The sequence below is a fragment of the Neopelma chrysocephalum genome, unplaced genomic scaffold (assembly GCF_003984885.1).
Source record: "Neopelma chrysocephalum unplaced genomic scaffold, ASM398488v2 Primary Assembly neopelma1_86, whole genome shotgun sequence".
NCBI classification, from domain to species: Eukaryota; Metazoa; Chordata; class Aves; order Passeriformes; family Pipridae; genus Neopelma; species Neopelma chrysocephalum.
In genome coordinates, this window is record NW_020897748.1 from 3,953,332 (window position 1) to 3,977,961 (window position 24,630).

At 36.0% G+C, this 24,630-nt stretch overlaps 1 protein-coding gene across 4 annotated transcripts in view; it reads right to left on the reverse strand.

Moving 5' to 3' along the window:
• VPS13B (vacuolar protein sorting 13 homolog B) overlaps positions 1-24,630 on the reverse strand; it is a 424,870-nt gene that overhangs the window by 130,738 nt on the left and 269,502 nt on the right. For all 4 annotated transcript variants that reach the window (XM_027692551.1, XM_027692552.1, XM_027692549.1 and 1 more), the window contains exons 32-33: positions 17,449-17,575; positions 15,644-15,787 (exon numbers count right to left, since the gene is read on the reverse strand). In XM_027692551.1, coding sequence (XP_027548352.1) covers positions 15,644-15,787; positions 17,449-17,575 — 271 coding nt within the window. The remainder of the gene's footprint in view (positions 1-15,643; positions 15,788-17,448; positions 17,576-24,630) is intronic.

Here is a 24,630-nt window from a genome sequence, read left to right on the forward strand (position 1 = left end):
GAATCCTTAGCTGTGTTTTTTTCTCTCCTCTGTCCAGCTGCAGAGGGGAGTGGGAGAGCGGCTTTAGTGGGTACCTGGCATCCAGCCAAGGTCAACTCACTACATATCTCATGCTTTGAAATGTACAATCATAAAAGAAAAGCAATATTTATTGATTATTCATGCAAAAACGCAGTCCATGCATCCCAGATCATGAGATTGTTGCTAACAATGTTATCAATAAATTAAATATATTAACCCCAACTGCAATAAATTTGTGATTCTCCAATTACTGTAGTGCTGGCCCACCAGAAAGCATACCATAGCCCAGGATATCAAAGTTATGGTACTACATGCTGTGCAATCTGCTATTCCCTGAAATGAAAATTCAAAGCTTTAAAACATGGGGCAGAACTGACCAGGTACACAAGACCTGATCAGTAATTGTGCAAGCTACCAGAAAGAATTCTCTCAGACATATTATTGGTTCACATTTCAATGCCTACTGTTTCTGGGACATCACTAATATCATACACTAAGTTTGTTCTGTTCAGTCATTGCAACAAATTTCAAATGCATAATGAAAAAAGTTTTTAAATCCTCAGAAAGTTATCTTCACACAGCATTACCTTTTTTTATGCCCCAACACATTTTAGGACATCAAGACATACCTAAATTCAACTGATCTATGTAAAATACAGAAACCAAGACTCTTCTGGCTCTTTAACACTTATTACCTTAGATTTCAGTAATTACAAGACAAAAGATAAACAGCTTCTTCAAAAGAAACTTGTAAATGAGGATGCCAACTTCTCAAAGTTTCAACATACTAAAAATACTTCCAATTACACAAGCTTCCATAAGGATACTAACCAGTCAACACAACATCTGTGCAACATGTGCATCTGCCATTTCACACTTTGGCTGTCTGGCTTCTTAAGTAGTATTATCTGGAACTTGTTTTACCAGTTTTCTGACTGTTATTTTTTCTAAACAAAATACAAATGGAAAACAAAGTTATGTTTGTTTTCAACAAAAAATATGGTACTATTTGACTCTTTTTCCTTCTCCACATAAGTAATTGATAGCCTTAACTTAATTTTAATTAAATTGCTCATCACTGAAGAGCTCGCTCTGCTAAAGTACCATCAGCAAGAAAGTGTTATTAACTCCACTAGCTATTGTTCCTTCAAATTTTATGTGTGATACAATTGTAATAGCACTTTTGTACATACCTCCTGCTGATCATGTTCTTTATCTTACAGTGAAGTTATAGAAACAACAGAAGGTTGATGAGATTACCATAAACAAACTACAAAAGAACATAAGAACAGTCCTACTGAGTCAGATCAAAGACCCTTTTAGACTCCTGTTCTCTAATAGCAGACATAAGTGGATGCTTCGAGAAAAAAGTATAAATAAAGCACAGAGAAATACTTGTTTACAAGTTACAGACTTCCTAAACCGGCATATTGCAGGGTTTTATAATTTACCATAAATGCCTTTTTAAGCCTAATCTGCAGTGACAGAGAATGACTTATACCTTCTGCAAATGTTACTGCAATATCTCTAAAATGACAAATCAGTACGCAGTCTGATTCCACCAGGCTAGAAAGGAATCAGTTGCTATAAGTGAGTTTTTTACACCTTCTCCATTTTGGAGACCTCTCAGTTAACAATTAGTTCATTGTAATTAGCATGCTGCCTCTTACTCACTCAAGTATTTGCTTAATTATTTGGGTATCTGAGCACATAGAAGCTGTACTTACCCCAGTCTTTCCCATTATTGGGATGAATACAAGTAATACTCTGCTTACTTTGAAATCTCCAATATTTATACTAGTTTTTGTGGTAAAAGAACAAAATGTCAAAGTTGAAACAACTTTTTCTCCCCCCCAGTATTAATATCATTTATTCAGGAAGCTGGTGGGTTGTTGTTGCAATTTATCAGAACACAGGGGTTTGCCCTATGGAACATGTCACATCTGTTGATGGGGTTTATTCAAAATGATTGGCCATGAGCCAGGTCTAGAAGCAAAATACCATCTGACAGGCTGACAAACACTCTTGTGGCCAGTGCTTGTGCAGCCTAGATGGAGTGCTCAAAGGTCAAATACCTCAAAGCAGGTTTTACCAAAGCAGAAAACATTAGCCAGCAGGTCACGCCTAGAATTTCTGAAAGAAAACAAAGATCTGACCACAGCAGGTTTCCCCCTTTTTGCTCAACACTTCCCCCAGGTGAATGACAGCTTGTGTCCATTGCCTATTGGCTCTGACTGCAAATTATGTTTGAAATTTATATCAGCTATGAAGAAAAATTCCAACCAGAAACTTCAAGTCCCAGATCATTCTTTGTATGACCATTTTGCCAGCACGTTAGTTCACACTTCATCAGCTCAATCATTAAACAGAGGTGCTCATCAACTTTAACAAGAAGATTTTTTTCATATGCTTTTGGTGGAAGAAGTAACTTTTTAAGCATCTCATTTGTGCAGGACCTACTGTATTCTAATGACTAGCAACACATAGACACAATAATACCAAGTACACTGAAGAACTTTAGAAGGTTTGTTCATTGCTTAGGCAGAAATAATAGAATGTCAGGAAGGGGCAGGGGAGGTTCTGAGAGAGATCCAAAACAGGGACAATTTTTTGGTTTCTATTTAAACTGTGAGCAAATCTTTCCATATTTTCAACAACTGATTGTTGAGTGCTGCATTCCTCACTGCAATAAAAAACTTATGAATAAGAATGATGAATGGAAAAGATTATGAATTTGGCTATAGTTCTCTCAAGAAACAGCTAATGCTATTTTTATTTGTATATTAGCTACCTACCTGAATTTCAGACTACAGGATAGCTATGGACTTGTAGCTTACTGAAACATTGGGACTAACAGAAAATAAACAAACAAGGCTACGTGACCTGAGAAACAGGGACAAGGCAAACTGAGCACTGGCTGAATAGCAGGTCTGAGGGTTGTGATCAGTGGCACGGGGTCTAGTTGGAGGCCTTTAATCAGTGGTGTCCCCTTAGGGTCGATACTGGGTCCAATCTTGTTTAACTTTTCATCCATGACTTGGATGAAGGGTAGATGCTTCCTCAGCCAGTTCCCTGACATCACAGAACTGGGAGGAGTGGCTGACACCCACAGGGCTGTGCAGTTATTCAGAAGGACCTCGACAGGCTGGAGAGGTGGGCAGAGCAGAACTATCTGAAATTCAACAAAGGCAAGTGCCAGGTTCTGCACCTGGGGAGGAATAACCCCCTTCAAAGGTACAGGCTGGGCTGATCTGCTGGAAAGCAGCTCTGCGGAGAAGGACCTGGGGTTCCTGGTGGGCAACAAGCTGTCCATGAGCCAGCACAGTGTCCTTGTGGCCAAGGCAGCCAAGGGTATCCTGGGGTGCATTCAGAAGAGCACTGGCAGCAGGTCAAGGGAGGTGATCCTGCCCCTCTACTCAGCCCTGTGTTAGGCCTCATCCGGAGAGCTGTGGCCGTTTTTGGGCTCCTCAGTACAAGAGAGACATGGAGCTCCTGGAGCAGGTCCAGTGGAGGGCTACGGAGATGATGAGAGGACTGAAGCACCTTAGTTATGAGGAAAGAATGAGGGAGCTGGGCCTGTTGAGCCTGGAGTAGGGAAGACTGAGAGGGGATCTTACCAGTGTCTATAAGTATCTGAAGGGACGGTGTCAGGAGGATGGAGCCAGGCTCTTCCTAGTGGTGCCAAGCAATAGGACAAGAGGCTATGGGCAGAAAATGGAATACAGAAAGTTCCACCTGAACATGAGGAAGAACTTCTTTACTGTTCGGATGACCACACACTGGAACAAATTGCCCAGTGGTTGTGGAGTCTCCTTCTCTGAAGATATTGAAAAGCCATTGGGACACAATCCTGAGTAAAATTCTCTGGAGGACTCCTGAGCAGGGAGGTTGCACCACTTTACCCACTGTGATCCCTTCCAACCTTAGCCATACTGTGACTCCACAAGAGAGGAGATAAGGAGAAATATACCATCAGAGAAAATGGGTGAAGGCTTTCGATGACATTCTCTGGGAAACACTTCAGATGTTTAACTTGCCTTTAATTTTAAAAGCAAGCATCTTCTGTTGATTAGGGTAACCGATTCTCTCCTAGAACCATAATCCTCACAGAGATATTGTGAAGAAAAAGTATTTCAAAGTACTTTTTAGATTCTTCAGGGAAGATACACAGTGACAGTTCTTCGTATTCGCAATTGTCTGCAAAGTAGATAGTTACTAGATAGGAACATTTTTTAGGATAAATTTAAACAAATTGTTTGTGTAGAAATTAATTTTTTTTCCAAAAGTCTAGTCTTACTCTCAAGCTTACTGAGAAGTAAAAGAAAAGTTGGTAATGACCTCAATGGCCATAATTGAAGAGTGTAACATTCACTGACTGCAGTAAGATTTGTTACCTGTGCATTCCTATATGGACATCAGCAGACCAATATATGTGTTGGTTTGTATTTAACTTATTTTTCAAAGAGGAGTTCTTGTATTTTCTACTTCTAAATGCTACTATAACAAAGAAATGCTCTCTTTCCAAAAAATCTCCAGGTGGTAAGTGATGGACACTAGGAAATGGATTTGCCAGATTAAAAATTGATTCCTTGAAAATTCACCTGTTTTATCACTGATCATCAGTAAAACTACTTATCATTTATATTAGAAATACTTTTACCAGAAAATTAAAAATTTTTCTAAGAATGAGAAAATGTGGTCCTTTTATTAACATTGCACCTATAATCTTAGTGTATCACTGAAGAAAATCAGGACATTAACCACACTTCACTCTTATATTTGTATTTCATTTCCTAGCACTTCTGTTTCTGTTATCCATGCGTAGGTATTATACGTTCTTCTTCTAAGAATTTGGAATACATTAATTTTGAAAAAGTGAATAATTACAAAAAGGCAGCAACATTCTTTGCCCCTCAGGTAATCTATCAAACACCACATATGTGTCCTTACTCTAAACCTGTCAAGCAGATCAAAGCAATATTCTTTGCAATAATAGATTATACCTTATGAAGAAGTCAGTACAATAGGTCCACTGTACATCAAAGATGAATTTATAAAACAGTATAAAGCTAAGGCTTATAATAAGTAAAAACACAGCACTAGAGACCTGGCATGAAACTCGTTAGAGAGTTGAAGGAAATAGGATTTGCCCATAAATCATCACTTCTTTATTATTTTTGTCTACACTAATCTTTATGCCATTGCCCTATAAACCATCAAATACAGTCCATTTGGAAATCACACCTTTAAAGTTTAAACACGGGGTTGCTACTTTGATGACTATGTAACCAAAGCATAAACCCACAACGTATTTTATTTTTTAAGCAGGACACAATTATTTAATCCTTCTATTTACCAAGAACTTCCAGTGAATCAAGCTTTCTAATGAAGATTCATGATGTTTATAATTGCTTAACAATCATCAGAATTTATCTAGTCAAATATTTGGAAGAGTGTGTTGCTTTTTTACATCTTAAATGATGTTTTTTCCCATTCTTCTCTAATACCCATGAAAAACATTTTTCCAATGAGATTCAAAGCCAGTATTTATAGAGTACATTTTCTCTTTATTCTTTCAATTTTAAAATATAGTCAGCTATTTAAAAAATTATTTACAGACAAAAGGGAAAAGAAGCAACACAAACTGCCACTCTGACATTTGGGCATTAACAGCAATTACTGAATTTCTAAAGTCATAGATCGTAATTTTTAAACAAGAAATAGGATGCACTTTTTAAACCGGAAAATAATTACTTACTGGAAAAGTTTATGAATGACTATAGTGGATTCTCTATCAATGAATTATTTTATTATTTTTAGAAAACTCATTTAGGAAACAATCATTAGAAAATCTCATTAATAAAAAATTAAAGATAATTAATTGAAGGAATTTTCATGTTATGTGATAATTCCAATCACAGTGACCTCCACTGTCCTCTTAATCAAAGAGTCCATAAAACTCTGAACTATTAAAAAAGCCTAATGATAGAAAAGCTAGCATACCTGTCAATTTTGCTTCCAATGTTAGACAGCCTTCCAAAAGACATCATCCATATTTGCCCAAATCAGTTTTAATGCCACTTCTTTCAGCCTTAACATTACTTGTCTCATTCAGACACTATATTCAGAATTATATCTCTGAAATTTCATCCCCATGTTCCAATCAATACTTTTAATTTCATTTTAGCAATTCATCTGTTTTCATTAAAGCTTGCTAAATCTCCTAATTTACTTAAGTTCATAAATCAGTAAAAATCCCAGTTGTTAGTTCTACCTTAAATAGTGACTAAAATCAAACAAATCTAGTAGCAATATCAATGCTTCCAGGCCACTTGATGCCTCCAGCAAAAGCTACATGCACTGATGATTAGACAGTCCCTTAATTAAGTTGGACTCACCACAACTGATGAACAGTGCCATTCAGTGTAATCATACTTGGAAAATTTATGAGCAAGCAGATCAGCTTAGGTTACTGAATTAGTTACTGGTTATTTATTTAATAGATATCTGTGATGATCTAATATCATTCTAACCTGTAGTGCTAAACCGCTGAAAGAAAGAAGTTAAGAACAGCTCCTGACACGTGGAAGATAACAGTAGGCTAAATCACTAAGTTAAATAGAACTCTAACAATCCATATTTTTCTGCTTATACAGTCATAACAAAATATTTCAAAAATTCAGCAATGCCAAAACTTAAAAGCCTCCATTTAACTAACAGAGCAACAAGAACTCACAACTACATTTTGAACTTATGCTCAAGGCATACGTACAGAATTCTATTTTTAATTGTAATGTTCTGAGAAAAACAAAAATTTATCACTATTGTGTATCCTGGCCCTACTAAACAATTTATCATCTCGGTAGAATCAGAGATTAATCCATCTATTTGAATGTACATTGAGAAGAAAAAATCATTTTTCAAAAAGTCATTGTCTTACCAACTGAATAACTGCAGTTTTCTGGAATAAGGTAAGTCTGTGACCCATATACAGATTGCTTCCAATTATAAACATATTTAAAGGAAAACTCAGACATACTATAAAAGACATTATAATTCTAATTATTGAGAGAAGCTGGAAAAGAGCCTATTTTATCTCTGTCTGTAAGTATTTAGATAAGAGCTTTATTTCCTGCACCATTAAATGTTCTTTGTAACCTTTCATTAATTATACTCAACTTTTAAAACTCTTCAGATGTCTATGCAAAAAGCACATAATAAATTCCCCAGTACTGTCAAACCAAAATGTGCTAAATAGTTGTCTAGTTTTGTCAGATAATCCAGTGGTAAGCAAGAAGCAGGAGAGCTCTTCCCTTTCAAGTCTAAAGAGCAAAATGATAACTGTAGATTTCAACACTGAACTGATTGCAACAGGTTCCTCTATTTCAGAGAGTCTTTAAAACACAGGGCCTGCACTTTTTTAAGTTTACAAAGTTATTGGTAGGAACTTAAAGCTTTTAGGCACAGATAGACTTTTTTTTCCCTGTTTGCTTGCTTTTTAAGGGGAGAAAATGAATTTGTTGCTCCTACTTTACACCAAAGAGGACCTGCATTAGAAAAGTCATTAATATAGAAAGAGACATCACTGGAATATAATTGCCCTAACTGGAGTGGTAATACAGCTCATTTCTTTTCCCATTTATTCCAAGTAACAGTGCACTTAATCAAGAATAAGATACTCTACACTGGTAGCTTCTAGTCATGTTTTCAAATACTGACTGATTACAGAAATACCTGTTATTGAAGACAGGCAAACTCTAAATTACAGATACACACTGACTCTCAGAAAAGATTGCCTAGTACTTAAAACATGTACAAGTCATGTTTTATATGCTACCTAGTGCATATCACTGAATTATAACCAGAACGTGATCCTAACAGAAAAAGTTAAATGTATTTTGTGTTGAAAGCTTAACCATTAATTAACCATCAATACTGTTAATTTGTACTCGTGTGCTACAAGTCAACAAGAATACATGGAAAAGACAACCACTGCATTCTTCCCCTTCTCTTTAAAGAAAGAACACCACTGCTCACAGACAGACATGTAATGACATTCCCAAAAGTTATTTATTCCTAAAAATAATGAGCTGCATATAGGTGCTTTTTTTGTGTGTTGGACTGAATGCTAAGCAGATTATTGCCTTTCTAAGACTTGAATCTAAAGTTCTTAATTTTATTTGAAACCCAGCTTTAGATTATCATGCTTCCAAGGGAGGCTGGCAGAAGAAAAGCATAAATATAAATTTCCTATTTGTTTAAAATTTAAAAAACCCACCACAATTGCTTCCCTGACTCTAAAGGTCAAATGTTTATAAACACATCAAAACTAGCAGCTGTAAATTCAGGGTATTTCGACTCTGAATGACTTGATTATTTTTATAACCCCATAGATAAGTTTATCATTATCAAGTATGGAGTATTAGAATTTATAATTGGAATTTTTACCCTTCAAATTCATGTATAGGCATATAGGCCTGGGCTAAAGGCAGGAATCCAAAAAAATCCATTAACTCTAAAACCATGTTATTTTAAAAAGAGAAGTTACCGGTATCCCATTATATTACTGTTGGATTTTTACTGCCAGTACATTTAGACAAAACTTAATTATTTAGTTTGAAGAAATTTCAATTTGATGTAGAAATAGAAATTACTTTGTTTTTAAATACAACATCCACTATTAAATGAACCCACACACTTTTGGAGAACCCTACATTTCTCTATAAAGCATTAATTATGTTGGCTGAACAGCAAGGGTGAGTGTGCATTTATGTAAAATTTATATAAGAAAATTAGTTCTATTTTTAGTGTGTGAGACACACATAATAGCCATGGTACCTAATGCAAAACATCAAAAGAAAAAATGTTTTTCTTCCAGTGTCTGATATCAAGCAGGTCATATCCCTTTACAGTACTGAACATCTGTTGGGCGTGAATTAATTTCAGTGGCATAGATTTTCTTAATGAGCAGTGTGCCAAAATTGTGATACAATGTGGAATAGCTGTCTGCTTTCAATCTGCTTAAATTCAGTCCCTTGAAAACTCTCCATCTCCTTCCTCTGTAGCAGGCTCTTCTTACAAGTAATCATGTTACTTGCGAGAATTAATTACAAGATGATTGTAATCACAAGATGCATTATTACAAGATAATTCATTAACTATTGATAATTTCTCACTTTTTATCCAGGGCAAAAAAATACAGGTATGCAAATCCACATTTTTCAGTTACAGTGAAAATGTTTCTCAAAACTGCAAAATTCGTAACTAACAAAAATATAATGAATAAATTTTAAAAAAACAAAGCCAAAACAACTGAAAATTCATCATGGGAACAGGAATGGCTGTAAAATTTCTAAGATTAATTATAGAGGGGTGAGGAAAAGAGGAGGAACAGCCATATTGTCAGTTGACTGAGTTGAATTTCAAATGAGATTTTAAAATGTTGGGCTTGTTTATTTTAAATTCTGACTGGTTTGAATATTGACTTAAGAGCAAGACACGTGAAAAATCAGAACTATATCAGGCAATAAGTTCATGATAGGTAAGTGTGTCTCTGATTTCAAACCTGCTCCCATTGTCATGGGTTTTCTCATTAGACTTGGAATACTGAATAAAGAGAGTACGTTGTAAAATTGTGGCTTTAGGTAATTTTATCTGCAGATAAAATATTCCCACTATTGAAAAGCAATGTGCTAGCTGGGAACAAGTGCTCAGTTCACTGTGTGTCTAGTCAACTGGAGCTGATCACATTCAATGTATGCACTAATGAAAAAAGGAATGAAGAACAACAGCCTGAGGATCCATTTCTAGTCCAGACCATGTTCTGCTTATTCCTCAAAAAGAAAAAGAGTCAGAACATATTAACAAAAATAACTAATGGAATAGAACCCCCAGGATTCTTCAACCTGTAAGAAGAAAGACACTGGAAACAGGGTGTGTTCCAAGCACGTAAGATAAAATGGCCCAGAGATAGTGACTGAGAAATGGAAAATTTAGATGAATTTCAAAGGCAATTGATGATCTTCTATAATAAAATAGCTGGATCTGTGGATAATGGTACAGCAGTGGATGCCATTTACTTAAGTTTTGGCCAGGCTTGCACAATACTCTTGTATCTAACCTGGGACATTACAGTCTGGATGGGTTGATTACTAGATAGATATAAAACTAATTGAATGATTGAGCTCAGAGGGTATTAATTAATGGGAAGCGAATATGTGGAAGGACAAGGCTCGAAGCCCTAGTGCAACCCAATCAAATAGGCCTGGTCTATATGAACTCTGTAGATCCCTTCCACTTCAAATTATTTCATTGTTTTATCCTACCTTAAACCTTGTATGCTAAAATGCAAATCAACTGCAACTGTACACACATGCATAACAAGAAAACTTGTTATGCACATACCAACATACTTACAGGAAAGGTAAGGTAGATATACACTAAACACTACCAACTTTGCTTTTCAATAAAACCTCTTACTGTAAAAAAGGCTTCCTGAAAACAAGTTAAACACCACATCTTTGAATGTGGTTGAACAGTCTGCCTGCAAGAAAGATACACAACCTAGAGTATTATCTTAATTAGTAATAATGGGAGTGCCTAAAGAAAAGCCAAGCACTGCCTTAAGTCACTGTCATACAAAATTCCATTCATCATCTGAGTTCCAATCTAACTTTCCTTTTATCTCCCAACCCTGGTGCTCGAAAGTCCCTTCAGACCTTATATTTTCTTAAATGTTTTCATTAAGTCTGAACAATGATTCTGTGCATTCTATATATTGGATTGTTTTTTCTTTAAAAAGGCTAAATCACTACTAGCAATGCAGAATTTTTAATCAGCTGGACATTTTTTGAAAGAAGAATTTTTTGCAACTTTCAGTAGTTCATGGTCAGATCTGTAAAAATTCAGATGCATTTCTAGGAGTTCTTTCAATATTTCATCTGCAGTGTCTTTAAAATGACACCAATTCATAAAAAAACATGAAGACTTTACCATTCTTCTTCTGTTCATACACTTAGGCAACTCTTGAATTCCACAGCTTCTGTTAAAATTCATTTTTCAGTACTGAAGTATACTTTTTTACAGATACTCAACAAAATTTTTGACAAGAATGTATCTCAATTTTTTCATTTTTCTAGCAGAAAAAAATTACAATCAGTAAAACTAATTTCTCTTAGCATCAGTTATCACAAAGGAACGCTTGGAATTTCTTATCCCCTTTCCTATTCAGAGAATACCTGTGTACACTGTTTTTACATACTTCTGTTTATTCTATGGTTGCTCATTCATTCATGAGTCCCTGAGAAGCATTGAGTGTGCATAGTTTCTGAATACCCTTGAAAATAATTGAACAAGGACTTAATACAAACAGTTCAAAGGTATAAATTAATGTACAAATACCAAAACAGTATTTATTAAAAATGTTCTATTCCTTTCAACATTTAAAAAAAAATCACTTCCATGCTATCTTGGGGCAGGTTTGGAAGACAGGTTTCATACATTCTCATTTGGAAATATGAACTTTCTTGGTTTCTCTGTTTCATTTTGTAATTATCCATGGGGAATATACTTTCTTCTGTTTCTTCCTACTCTTCTGTTAATCCTGCTTAAGCATCTAATAGAAATATAGGTGAAAATCCTCAAATGCTATGCACCAGAGAGTCTAAACCTGAAGAGCAAATAGACACTGTGGGGAAGAAAGCACCTTTCTGTGAAATGTCTCGCTAAGGCTGTGTTGAATGCAAATGCAAGAGGAAACTGCAGCAGGAGAAACAGGGTCTGCGTATCGCTGACCAGGGTAATAGCCTAGTTAATTTACAGTACTCTTTGGAGGATGGGTAACTTAAGATCAGTTTTTTCCTTAACTATCAGACCAAATACATCCAAAGGTGTTTGAGGAACTGGCTAGTGTCACTGCTGGATTCTCCTTATCATATGTGAAAAGACATATTGTCTGCGAGAGTCTTTCAAACCTGGAAAACAGTAAATGTCGTGTACGTCTACAGAAAGAATAAGGAGGACCTAGGAAACTACTTGATAGTCAGCTTCTCTGCAATGCCTGGGAAGGTAACATTTCCACAGAAGCCAATTGCAGGCACATGAAGGACAAAAACATTTTTGGGATCAAACAACACATAATTACGAAAAGGCAAATCATGCTCTACTACAATCTCATCGTCACCTATGATGAGATGATTGATTCTGTGGATAGAGTACTAGATATGGCTTGCTTTGACCTTAACAAAGTTTACATGGTCTTCCACAGTAGACTTTTATCCAAACACCTAAATGTGAACTGAATGGGTGGAATACAAGGTGGGTATGAAGGACAAAAGTAAACTCAGAGTCCTGCTCCTGGATGTGGCACTTAGTGCCACAGTGTAGTAGACAAAGTGGTGATCAGTCAAAGGTTAGACTCCATAATCTCAGAGGTCTTTTCCAATCTAAATGATTTTGTCGTCTACTCTCTTATACGGCTCTGAATCATGGGTCATCTACCACCACCACCTGCGTCTCCTAGAACGCTTCCATCAACGCTGCCTCCACACAATCCTAAACATCCACTGGTCAGATTATGTGACCAATACATCTGTTCTAGAACAAGCAGCAGTCACAAGTATTGAGGCCATGTTACTGAGAGCACAGCTGCGTTGGGCAGGGCACGTCTCAAGGATGAAGGACCACCACCTCCCTAAGATCCTGCTTTATGGTGAACTTGCCACTGGCTGCTGCAAGAGAGGAGCCCCAAAGAGAAGATACAAGGACTCCCTGAAACAACATCTCAGCCTCGGCCATATTGATCAACATAACTGGTCTAGTGTGGCCTCCAATCGGGAGGCCTGGAGACACACCATCTATAATGCTGCTGATGCCTTTGAGAAAGCACGCAGGATCACCCTTGAGGAGAAAAGACAACGCAGAAAGAATCGTGTCTTGCAGAATATACCATCTAAGGAGTCTTTCTGCTGTGCCTTCTGCAACTGGACATGCCTATCTCGTATTGGCCTTTTTAGCCAACAGCGCGCTTGCAACAACCAGCGCTCTTGTGGGTAGAGCCCTTCCCAAATCTTTGTTCGCGAAGCCTAGCCATGACGTGACGATGACGATTTTGTGATTCTGTGAGATTATAAAATCCTAAATAAAATACTGGCTGGAGGCCAATGCTACAGAGTAGCTTTGCAGAAAAGAACGCAGGGGTCCCTGTGGATGACAAATTGAACATGCGATAGGAGGATGCCCCTGTAGTGTGGAAAGCTGAGCACCTACTGGGCAGCATTAGCAGAAGCACAGCCAGCAAATCAGAGGTCAGATTATCAGATCCTTGCAGGTCAACATCTACAGTACTGTCTCCAGTTAAGCACTCAGTAGTAGAAGAAAAAGATTCACAAATCTGAACAGGCAGGGGATCGTCAAGAGGGTTACGAGGCACATAATTTATGAGGAGAGGGTAAGAGAGAGCTAGGTTTGTTCAGACAGAAAAAAGAAGGATAAGGATAATAGTGGGGTATTAAATTACTGTTTCCAGTTACTTAAAGCAGGGTTATGAAGATTGTCAGACTGTTCTTGCAAATGTATAGTGAAATGGTGAGAGACAATGGTTAAAAGTTTTATGAAGCAAAATTCTGAATGGACATAAAGACAAAAATATGCCAGAGCGAGGGTAGTTAAGCACAGAACAATTACCTAGAGGGTCATTCCTCTGAGATAAAGAAAGATTTGACTGAACATTGTGCTAAAAATCTACCTTGAACATTAGTCTTCTTCTGAGCAAAAGAATGGTTTCCAGAGGTGTCTTCCAACCTAAAATATGTTTTGATTCTTGCAATGAAATTATAAGCAGGTGTGAAGTATGAAAAGCCATGTGCAGACTCCTGACTTCATTCAGTGAGATGAAAACAGCAGCATACAATCAATGCACAGTATTTCTCTCTGCTAACTAAAGGAGAACCATGAGGAAAATAATAAATGTGCATATATTAGAAGGGTGGGGTGGCTTCATACAGGCACAGAGAACTACAGAATACTGAAGAAGAACTGCACAAAAAGTAACACATTATGGGTTTTACATTTCCAGTATAGTAAATCCAGACATAGCTCTATAACTTACTAAAGAGAAGGCAAACACCATCTTGAACCAGAAATATTCCAATTATTCATTACAGGAGACCTCAGGTTTGCAAGGGAGATATCAATGAAGAACAAATAGTTATCTCAGGATGTAGTCAACAAAAAGCTTTCTGAAATTATGTAGTAAATTGCTTTTAAGTTTGTACAGTCCAAACCAGTTAAGCAGCACTTCTGTACAACGCCAACTCAAAATATAAATTCTTGGCACCCATTCAGATCTTCTGATTCTGTCCATTCCACTGACAATGCTTTACAAATAATTTATTGACAATAATCCCACATATAATTTACAATATTCATCTCCCCATGTCTGCAAAGCATCCAAGGAAAAAACACACTGTATTTCTTTTCTTCATCTTTCACGTTTCCAAATGGTAACAAAACAATGCCCTTTATTTCCTGCCATCCTTGGGAAGGAATAAAGAATGATGCCTAGATTAGCACAACCAACCAACTTCTGGAGTTTTGACAGGATGAGGAGAGAGGAATAAAGATAGTTTGGCTGCTGTAAAGCATTCCTCACTTCTACCCAGACCCACATACAATGCTGAATTTGTGACATTCAGGAAAGGAAGGAGAAAAGTTTCTCCAGGTCTCCCATTAGCCAGATTCTTGGAAGAAGTCTTGCTCTATAACCCTTTCCCTAACTCTTGCTCTTATTTGCAAAGGTACTTCAATGGGTTCAAACAGCCATTTCAATGGAATTAGTGCTTTGTCACATATTAACTTCTACTATCTTAAAGTTGTTGTCAGCCTGAGTAGATTCCTAGTTTTGAAGATAAGAAATACACATTTTTTCTTAGGGCAAAGTTTTCCCTTTTTTTTTCTTTTCAGTGGGCCCAGAAGTTTAATACTTTAAACTTGCCAGTCTGGCACACTTAGTGACTGGCCTTCAATACAAACTGAGGTATCAAGCTCCAGAAATGAAGAATGAAAAAATTCAAGAGATGGCTGTTGAACACCAGTATTTCAGAAAAAAGGAAAGATTAATTGTTCAGGTGTAGGATCCCTCATGATGTACCCATAACCATTCTTACTAAAAATATGAAAATATTCAGAGGTGGATTGAATTTTAGGGACTTGAGTGCAGACAGTTAATGTGAGTAGTGGTTACTAGGCACAGACAAAATTTTATAGTCTACTGGCTTTAGTGAAGCACAGTGTAGCATGTGAACTCACAAGAAAATGCCAAAGATTCAATAAAAGTTAAACACCAAATAATTTCAAAAACCTACTTCAAAATTTGTTTCCAGCATCATTTACATAAGATAACTCTCGTTGTACATAAGATGTGAATAATAGCATTTATTGAACAATATTCTTATTAAAATGACACTCATCCTATTCTTAAATCAACATTAACCAAACAGTAAAAACCCATGTATTTCATTTACCTGCATAATTTTTTCTAGATGATGCAAACACCTGAACAGAGTTACATTACTTTATGGGTGGATTTTTTAAAAATTCAGTTGCAAACCAGGGAAAAACGTACCTCAGTGGTGCTATTGGAAGGTTCCAGTCCAATCATGTTGGCTTGTACCAGTTGCTGAAGAAGTTGCACTTGAGCCACATTGAGGAAGAAATCCAGGTTCGTTGTCACATTCACCTCCAAAGAATGACCACAGACCAAAATTTCCTGTGGAGAAATTAAGGGAAAATTCTAGGTAACAGCTACTAGGAAAATAATTTTCAGCTTCTATATAACTGTATTGTGGTTCTCTGCTGTAGTCAATACTTTAACATTACATATTGTAATAATTAGGTCTTTTTAAGAGAAATTGGTGTGTCAGGCTTCTAAAGGATGCGACTTATTCTTTGCTTTGCTTTCAACAGCATAACTATTAAGACAAATTTTGCAAGAAAAGCACCTCATGCACAAGATCCTGTTTCCATCTCTTGGTAGGGTTGTCAGATTTTGGGTTTTATTTCCTTGGAAATTATTCCAATTCTCCTTTCCTTCCGAGAAAAGGATGCAGCTTTTATTTTTTTTAAACACAAACTCTACTTGATTTATAATGAAATCATGTGTTGGAACTCACTGATAACCAATCTAATTCATTTCTCTTTGCCTGTAAGCCACTGTTAATACCTTGGCAAAGCTAGTTGGATAGCCACTGTTTTATTGGTGTTATCTAGCTCAAATAAAGCTCTTCAACACTGTTGGCAAGCAATAAGGAGATGAAAAACAGAACCAATGCAGAAGGATTACTTACTAAGTAGAAGTACTGCTGTGTCTCATGAGAAGCTTGCACAATGTTCAAGCTCTTCCTAATCTAAACTAGACCTCTCCCTTCATCAGGGAACGTTATCCAGGGAATAGATAACAAGAAGAATGCATGTACAGAAACCACTGAAATTCTTGAACATAAGCATTAGTAAAGCTCAGATTTTTTTTAAAAAATGGAATAACTTCTATGCATCCTAGCCATCCCTAAGCTTTCTGTTTCTTTTTTAGATTAAATAATTTTCCATTTGCCCTGGTGATGACGCTTTACACAAAATATGAAGCTGCCATTTTCTCCTTTCTATACCCACTAGCTATTATTTTCAAACAATGTATTCCCACTGAATGTTGCAATACACACGTAATACCCTTTACACTTCTGTACCAGTTTTGCCCTTTCGAGGAGGTAGCTGTTAAGAGAAATGATCTTATGAGCTGACAAAAATTTTCTAATGTTTCCCTTATATAAAACACTCTTGCACTACAAACTAATGCCAAAAAGGTAGCCAATACCTTTTGTGTGTAACTTGCTTCACAGACTAATAAATAACAAGCTGACCCACAAACACGCAAAAGTGATTGTTAAATCTGGAGTACCTTGAAGTACCCACAGCAGTGATTGGGAGGCGGATGCTTTGTAGCAATCTCTGGGCTTGGAAATATGACTAAAAGAACTCAGCTCAACTTTCTTATAGATAGTCTATAGATTGCATTTCAGGCTTCTGTATGAGAAGCTTGCAACGCTTGTTTTGTAATGGTGTACTGTAGCAGCTCTTCTCAACACCTTTCCATCACCAACTTTTAAAAAATATTGATGGAAATCATTAAAAGATTCTCGTTTTTTGAATTGCAAATAGGCTTATCTACCTCTAGACAGACTGCCTTTAATATTGAATGCTATACACAAATTTTTTCTCCAACAGAGAAAGAACATTTCAGCTAGTGATCTTTTTCTAATTAGCAACCTCTGCATTTGAAAACACACCTGGACACTTCCAATGGTGGAATGGTAGAATATTAAGATTATCTACATATTAAAAGTTATGCTATTTCTGTTGACATATTGTACTGACCTCTGGGTGTAAATTCTCTGCAGCATCGATTTTTGTAAAAATAATTGCAGGAGCTGCAGTTATTCGGACTGTGAAATCTGTTAAAATTGGAGTTAGAATAGCTCTCCTTTCCTGATGCCGCCTTATGCTAGAAAAAAAAGGAAAAATAGGAAAGATGGAACTACATTATAAATTGTCAAGGGGTAAAAACTTCATATATTATTCTTTACATCCAGCATGTAGCACAAAACTTCTTCAATACCAGTTCAGCATTTAATTGGTACCTAAATAATCATTAAATATCATTATCATAAGTCATGTTAATTCCAATCCTGAAGGTAGACTTCTACCTTCATTTCACAGGAAAAGTAAGTCTAAATATTTAATTCTACAACCTATCTCCAGGTAGACATGTTTGACACTTGACATTGCTTCTTCTCCTGTTTAACACAGTATACTCAATAACTTTAAAAAAGATGTGAACTTCATTATCAGGATTCTCCAAACTTTATAAATAGCTGTCCTGAAGCCTGCATAATATTTGAACTCATGCATTAAAACTCTTCATTGAAAAATTCTGCACACAACATAACCAACACAAAAATGAAATACATGAAAAATTAAACTAGCAAATCCCATGCAACTCTAGGACTCACACATTAAATTTATAATGACTGCCTAAGATGTTAAAAATGACTTGAAAATGAAGGGATGTCACTCTTCCTCCAACGCTTCTGTCTTGTTCTGGTTGCTTTTAGTTGGTACCTTTTCATCTAAATAACAAAATTTAATCACCAAGAGTATTTGTGCCATTAAACTTGATAATTGCATTTGTTTTCCAGCTGGGTGTTTAGTTTTGGGGTTTTTTTTCCATTTTTTCCCCTTTAACCAAATAGTAAGCCTAGAGGCACAATTTTGTCATAGATGGATCACTAATAGATTATGACAACACATTCCAAATAGCCAGAATCTTCTGGGTCAGGTCAAATAAACTATTGGCACAAAATGCCATCTGAGAGCCTCTGATGAGGGAAAAAAAATGTAATGAGATCAAGATGGTGTTCAGCCTCTAAAAGAGGACACAGTTCAAATTCCTGGGAGATCCCTTCCATCAAGATAGGTAAAAAGAATTATCAAAAACTATTATCATTTGCAGAAACACTAAATAACTGCATTTCACCAAGGAGAACTCTAAAAAGCATCAGAAGTTTATTGGTCTGAGGTAAGTTTTCCTATGCTTATAAAATAGAAAATTAGCAACTATGAAATGATGCAATTTAAGAGATCAAACTACACTGCCCTAGAGAAGAAGAAGATAAATCTATGCAGAATTCTTCATCAGCATGTCAGTTACACTTCCCTGTATTACCTTGAATCTTGCCATCTCCAGTGATGGAGATGTGGCAGTTCAGACATCAGCGTAAATCACACAAGTGACCCAAACACATGAATTATGGAATTAGAGAATTAATCCTTACCATCAGCTAGACTTATGCATGTTAATGTTATTAAACAATATTATTATATGCCTGTCTATGAAGAAATATCTTGAATGCACGTGGAATAGGTATTTAAATCTCTTGATTAAGAAGGAGTATTGAGATACATAGTCTAGTAATAGTTCTGAAATGGATTTTGTTGAAAAGCAAACAACTTCAAATGCTGATGGTTTGTAAGCCAAGAGTTAGGCTGAAAATAAATTAAATGGATATCATAACCTGACTGGAATTCAGTCAACTGCAAAAGATACAAAATCTCTAGACGATAATTTACTGCTCAGGCTATTTCAATTTCAATGCTTCAAATTCTACTAACAATTTTTTTAAGTGTCCTCAGAACATGCAGAAAGCATGGCGACCTATAAGGAAATATAAACTGTATGGTATGGGTAGGCCTTAAAGCTTTTGAATTCATTTAGGACAACAGTATACAGAAGTTAACAGCAGATGCCACAGAGCTAGTATTTGCAGAGCACAAGTCTAATAAACTTTTACTTCAAATGACCCTCACAAACACCGCCGAGCAGGCTGCATGCTACTGTAAGTAGTGCGCAGTTTGCTTAAGAGTAAGTGAGTGTGAGAAAACTACCATCTTACCTTAAAAGTTTTAACATTTTGGTCAGCTATAGCTGTGTTGACCTCTAATGATGGCTTTTAAAGCAAGGTTAGTCTAATTAGAGCCCCAAACTAGAAAGTAGACCTGTTAGTGGTTAGTCAACATCTTCAACTTGAGAAAATGGTCTTAGATTTTAGAGTTCTACAAATGTTTCTCTCCCTGCCATCACCTTCATTTCAGATTTAAACCAGATGGCTTTCTACCCAATTCCTATTTCCTCTTCTCAACAGGATGAGAAAGAAATTCCTTTTTTTGAGGAAAATGAAAAAGCTAAGTAGTAGAAGAATTCTGTGAAAGAACACACAGCTATACATCAGAAACCTTCCACTTGAAGTGGCATAAAAATGCTATTATGATTTTAATGACGAAACAGAGCTGTAAAAGCAACTTATTTATTGTACTCCAAAACCTCAAATGGCTCTCTTCAATCATTGTTCAAATTATTTTTTAGCTCATGCATATTCCCATTTCTTGAATTTCATATGTCATTTTAGTAGATACGTAGTACACTGCATCTTAAAGGACTTTTTTGGCAATATATATTGATTACAGATTTATTTTATTTTTAAATCATCCTTATGTGCTATCCCTGTTCTGCTCTACTTACTACTTTCTGCATTTCTTGTTGGTGAATTTGAATCTCAACCAAATCAAGTATTAGCAAAATAATTGTAAGTATAAACAGAAGGCAAAGAGAGCACAGTAAATAATGAAGGGAAAGGATATGAGAAAGAGCAGAAAAGGAACAAAGAAACAAATTCCACTTTGAATTATTAAGTCTTCCACACTGCACCTAAGTGCAACGTTAACTTAACACAGGTGTACGCCACATGAGCTTATGAAAAAACTTGATTGTGAAGAGCGTAATGATGGCTCTATGTCTGCAGCACATTCATTCCATGGTTCATTTATGCATCTGTTATATATTTGTCTTGGAAAAAAAAGGAAAAGCTAGTATTTTTAGAGATGTTAAAGCAGTTGATCATGTACACTTAAAAGTAAGCACATTTGAAAGACCATATGCTAACGCAAAGCAAGAAGGCAGTTAAGCAATTGTGATAAGGCCTGGAGGTGCCTTAGTGCTGAATTTGGGGTTTATGGGCACAACAACATCAACTCTGGGTATGGACCGCGGATCCACATTGTAAAAGCACAGGATGAAAATGGTCTCTGTCCTCCAAGGCTTACAATTTAAGTATAAGGAAAAAATATACCCACAGACTGGGAAGTAAAGTAAACCACTACAGCACCATAGGTAATGATATCCAGTGGCAACCTGTCTTATGAGTTTTTATATTACAGTATAATAGAAATGAATTTTTTTGGAAGAAAACATGACAATAACCCTGTGAATGTTCACAAGAAATGCCTTTATAATACACAGGTTACCCTAGCAGTGAGCAAGGAAGTGCTTCTTCAAAGAATTGAATGCGGCAGTCTTGGTAACTGCTACAATGAGGTCTCACGAGCAGTGAGTGTAGATGTGTCAAAGTAAATGAAAGAAGACACATAAGGGGAAATGGATAGACCTAGTGGCCTGGAAGTACCTTGAAACTAAAGGCATATCTAATGATTAATATGACAAAAAATTTTGTGGGAAGAAGAGAGAAAAAATTGTGAAGAATGGAATTTTGCAATGGATGCAACAACATTTGATTACATCAAATCAAATCATCAGTATTTGATTATATCCACTCAGATGCATATTGAATTTATACAAGGAGGAAGGACTGCCAATGAGATGATGTTGCACTTATTAAGGAGGTGCCAGGATGTGAGACTGGATAAGCTGAGAAAATGCACAAGTAGGATTATAAGTTTGCTCTCTTATGTGGAAAACACTAATCAAAACAAACAAACATTGCCGCTAACAGCTAAACATAACCTAGATGTAAAACTTGGAAATGTTTGCCTTATTGCTAATTATATCTTTTTTAAAATAATACCTTATTGAATCTAGAGTTTGAGACTTTATATACTTAACAATTCATAGGTCAGGAACTTGTGTACATTCAATACATGAATGACAACTGAGCACATTTGCAACATGTAAATTTACTACCTACAGAAAGATGACTTCTCATGGAAAATTTTGTGATGTGAAAAAGAAAAAAAAAAGCATTAGCATGAAATAGGCCCCATAATCAAAGTGATCTCTAGTAGTGTGAGGCATGCAAAATCTCAAAAGATGTTACTTATGTTAGCATGTTAACTTAGGACTTACAAAAGATTTTTCTCTTGCAGGTTTCCCATGTAGTTGTATAAATCAGTTAATCTCTGATTCACCAATGTATTAGGATATCTGACTACTAATGACTCATTAACATCCTTTCAGCTCTCTGAGGTGTTGCAAAGACATGTTGCAAGACAGTAAAATAGCATAGCAACATTTTGAGGACCATTTAATGACCAAAATTAGATAACAAACAAATTTACACCATCTGGCTGTACAGAATTACTATTTTTATAATATAATGCTCAGCAAAGCTAATTTTCATTATATTAAGAATACTGTGCAGTATTTCTTTGCTGTGGATTAATATAAAAAATAACGTACCCCATCTTATTGAGTAAGGCTTTGTACAGTATGAATATAAGCCCAAGTTCAGGTACAACAGAAGCAACTAAAACACAGGACTGAATAAAAATGCAACTGCATTTTATTCCAAAAGATTCAAGGGAAATTCCCTTACTTCCATAGACATGGATCTGCAGATGAATTTTTTCTGGTCTTTCTTATTAGAACTTGGCAAGCTGCCAAGAACTTTCCAAAAAAGCATGAAAATGAAAACTATTCAAAGCAAAATCTGCAGGAAACCTTTCTGAGGATCTGCAGTGGTATTTTGTTCAATTTTGCACAACTGATCACTGGCTCCCTGATGTACTCAACAAGAGTCACAGAGAGCTGTTCCAGATGGTGGTATGCCAAGGACAAAACTGTAACACAGTATATTGCCACACTCAATTCATTACCACACAGAGAAGTAATGCTTTTAAGCTCAATTATTACTTTTTTTTAAACAGAGTTTATTCAGGCTGCAGGAAGCAGAAGTTGCTGCTGGGAGCTGTAGAAGGATTGCACAGGGATGGGGGCGAGGCCTCAAGAGAGGATATATTTCTTGATTTCCTTCAGGGCTGTTGTTTTTTCCATTGAGTGGAGGGAGAGGGAGGAGGAGATCTGCAAGCTGAAAAAGCAGTTTTCAATCAAGAAAACTTCTTTTGGTTAAGTACTCCCAGTTCCCCACATGCTGTTTGGTAAAGGGAATAAATGTGGACAGGTTTCATTTGTACATAACCTTATTAGAACTGTCTGACTGTTTCCAGTATTCTTTTTATATATTACACCATTAGGGAGCTTTTTATAACATCTACAGTGAAGTATAAACATTTCACAATGGAAAGAGTTATGATCCCTGATCCTCAGTACAGCACAGCATTTGACAGTTTTTTCTGTGAGACGGCATCCACACTACCAGAGTTTTCCAGTTCCCCCATTCTTCTTGGGGTGACCTGCAGAGACACAGGAGGCATCACACCAGCATTTCACGATCGCCATTCTTGAAGAATTTCGCACTAAACACCTTCAAGTATTCAACAACTTAGTCTCAAAGTATGACAGCATGCTTTCCAAACTACAACATAAAGGTTGAAAAAAAAAAACCAAAACAACAACCCCATGGGATATTGAGTATTAAAAGTACTAAACTCCGGAAAAAGTGATGGGAAAATGCAAAGGATTTACTTTCTGTGTAAAGACTATTAAAGCATTTAAAATTATAAATAATGTCAAGAGCCTTCAGATATCCACAGATCTTTTATTTAGAATGATTTGGTTTTCATGCAAATTTTTAAAGTGAGACCAGATTTCAACCCAGTAGACTAAATTACAATATAATTTATTTCAGAATTTTTGCAACCTAATTTTGAAATAATACAGTAATGCTTTTGGAAATGGGAATGGAAAATGAATGGCTGGTATCTATTCTGAAGTTTTCTGTAAAGTAACTATGAAATATTTGGATAAAGGTTGGATTCTATATCGCCCCACACAGCACCTAAGAACTAAAAAAATGAGAGAAAAGGATTTCAAAAAAGAATCTTTATGCCAAGTGATCCTAATATAGCTTAACACTGGGTAAAAACAAATAGAAATATATTAAAACCAAACAAAGAAATTAACCCTAAAATAACTCAGCAAAAATAATTAATTCATTATTCAGTTCCAGGTTAAACATGTCTAAGCAACTTAAGGAAATAAAAAAGAAAATGGTATCACAATTAAGTTAAAGAACAAAGCTTCTGTGGTAGTTGCAGGAAATCTTAAGGTAAACTTAAGCCCTTACTGAAAACAGTAAGCACCATGTAAAACATCATGCAGCTACCCTCTTGGTGCATGCTGGAAATACTGCGGTGGATGGCAGAGTTCAGTGCAGGTTCTTCCAGTTCTCAGCACAACACTTCCACAGCTCATAAAATAAATCCAGATACAGAAAAACTGACTGCCAAATAAAAACCAAAATGGGAACATCCTGAAAAAAATGTACTAAATCTGTAAAATTTAAAGCTAAAAGGACAGGAAAGCATTCATACTTTTTCTTGAAAACAAATTCAAGCTGGAATTAAAATACTGTAATTGCATACCAGAAAGGAAAAGCTAATGTACAACTGATATAAATTAAAACCCAAGTAGAAGATGCATTCAAAAGCAATTTTAAAACCAACATACTTATTTGTCAAACACATTCTAATAACATTTTATTTTGGAAGTCTGGCGAGGAAAAGAAGAATGTCCAAGCAGTTACAGAAAAAAAAAAAAGAGACAACTCAGATTGTCTGTAATAGCTGCTTCCCTTATGTTATTAGCTCTTCAGGAATCCCACCAAATTTTCTATCTAAATCTATAACCATAAAGTTCAGACCAAAGTGTGCTGGCAACAGGGTTTCAGTCACCAATGGGAAGGAAAACAAAAGTCAATTCTTCAGTGGCTGGTTTTGCTATGTTAGCTTAACTTGCAAATTGGCCACAAGTCCTTTGGAGATTATTATAATCTTATTTTTCAAGATATTCCAGTGGACATACGTAATTTT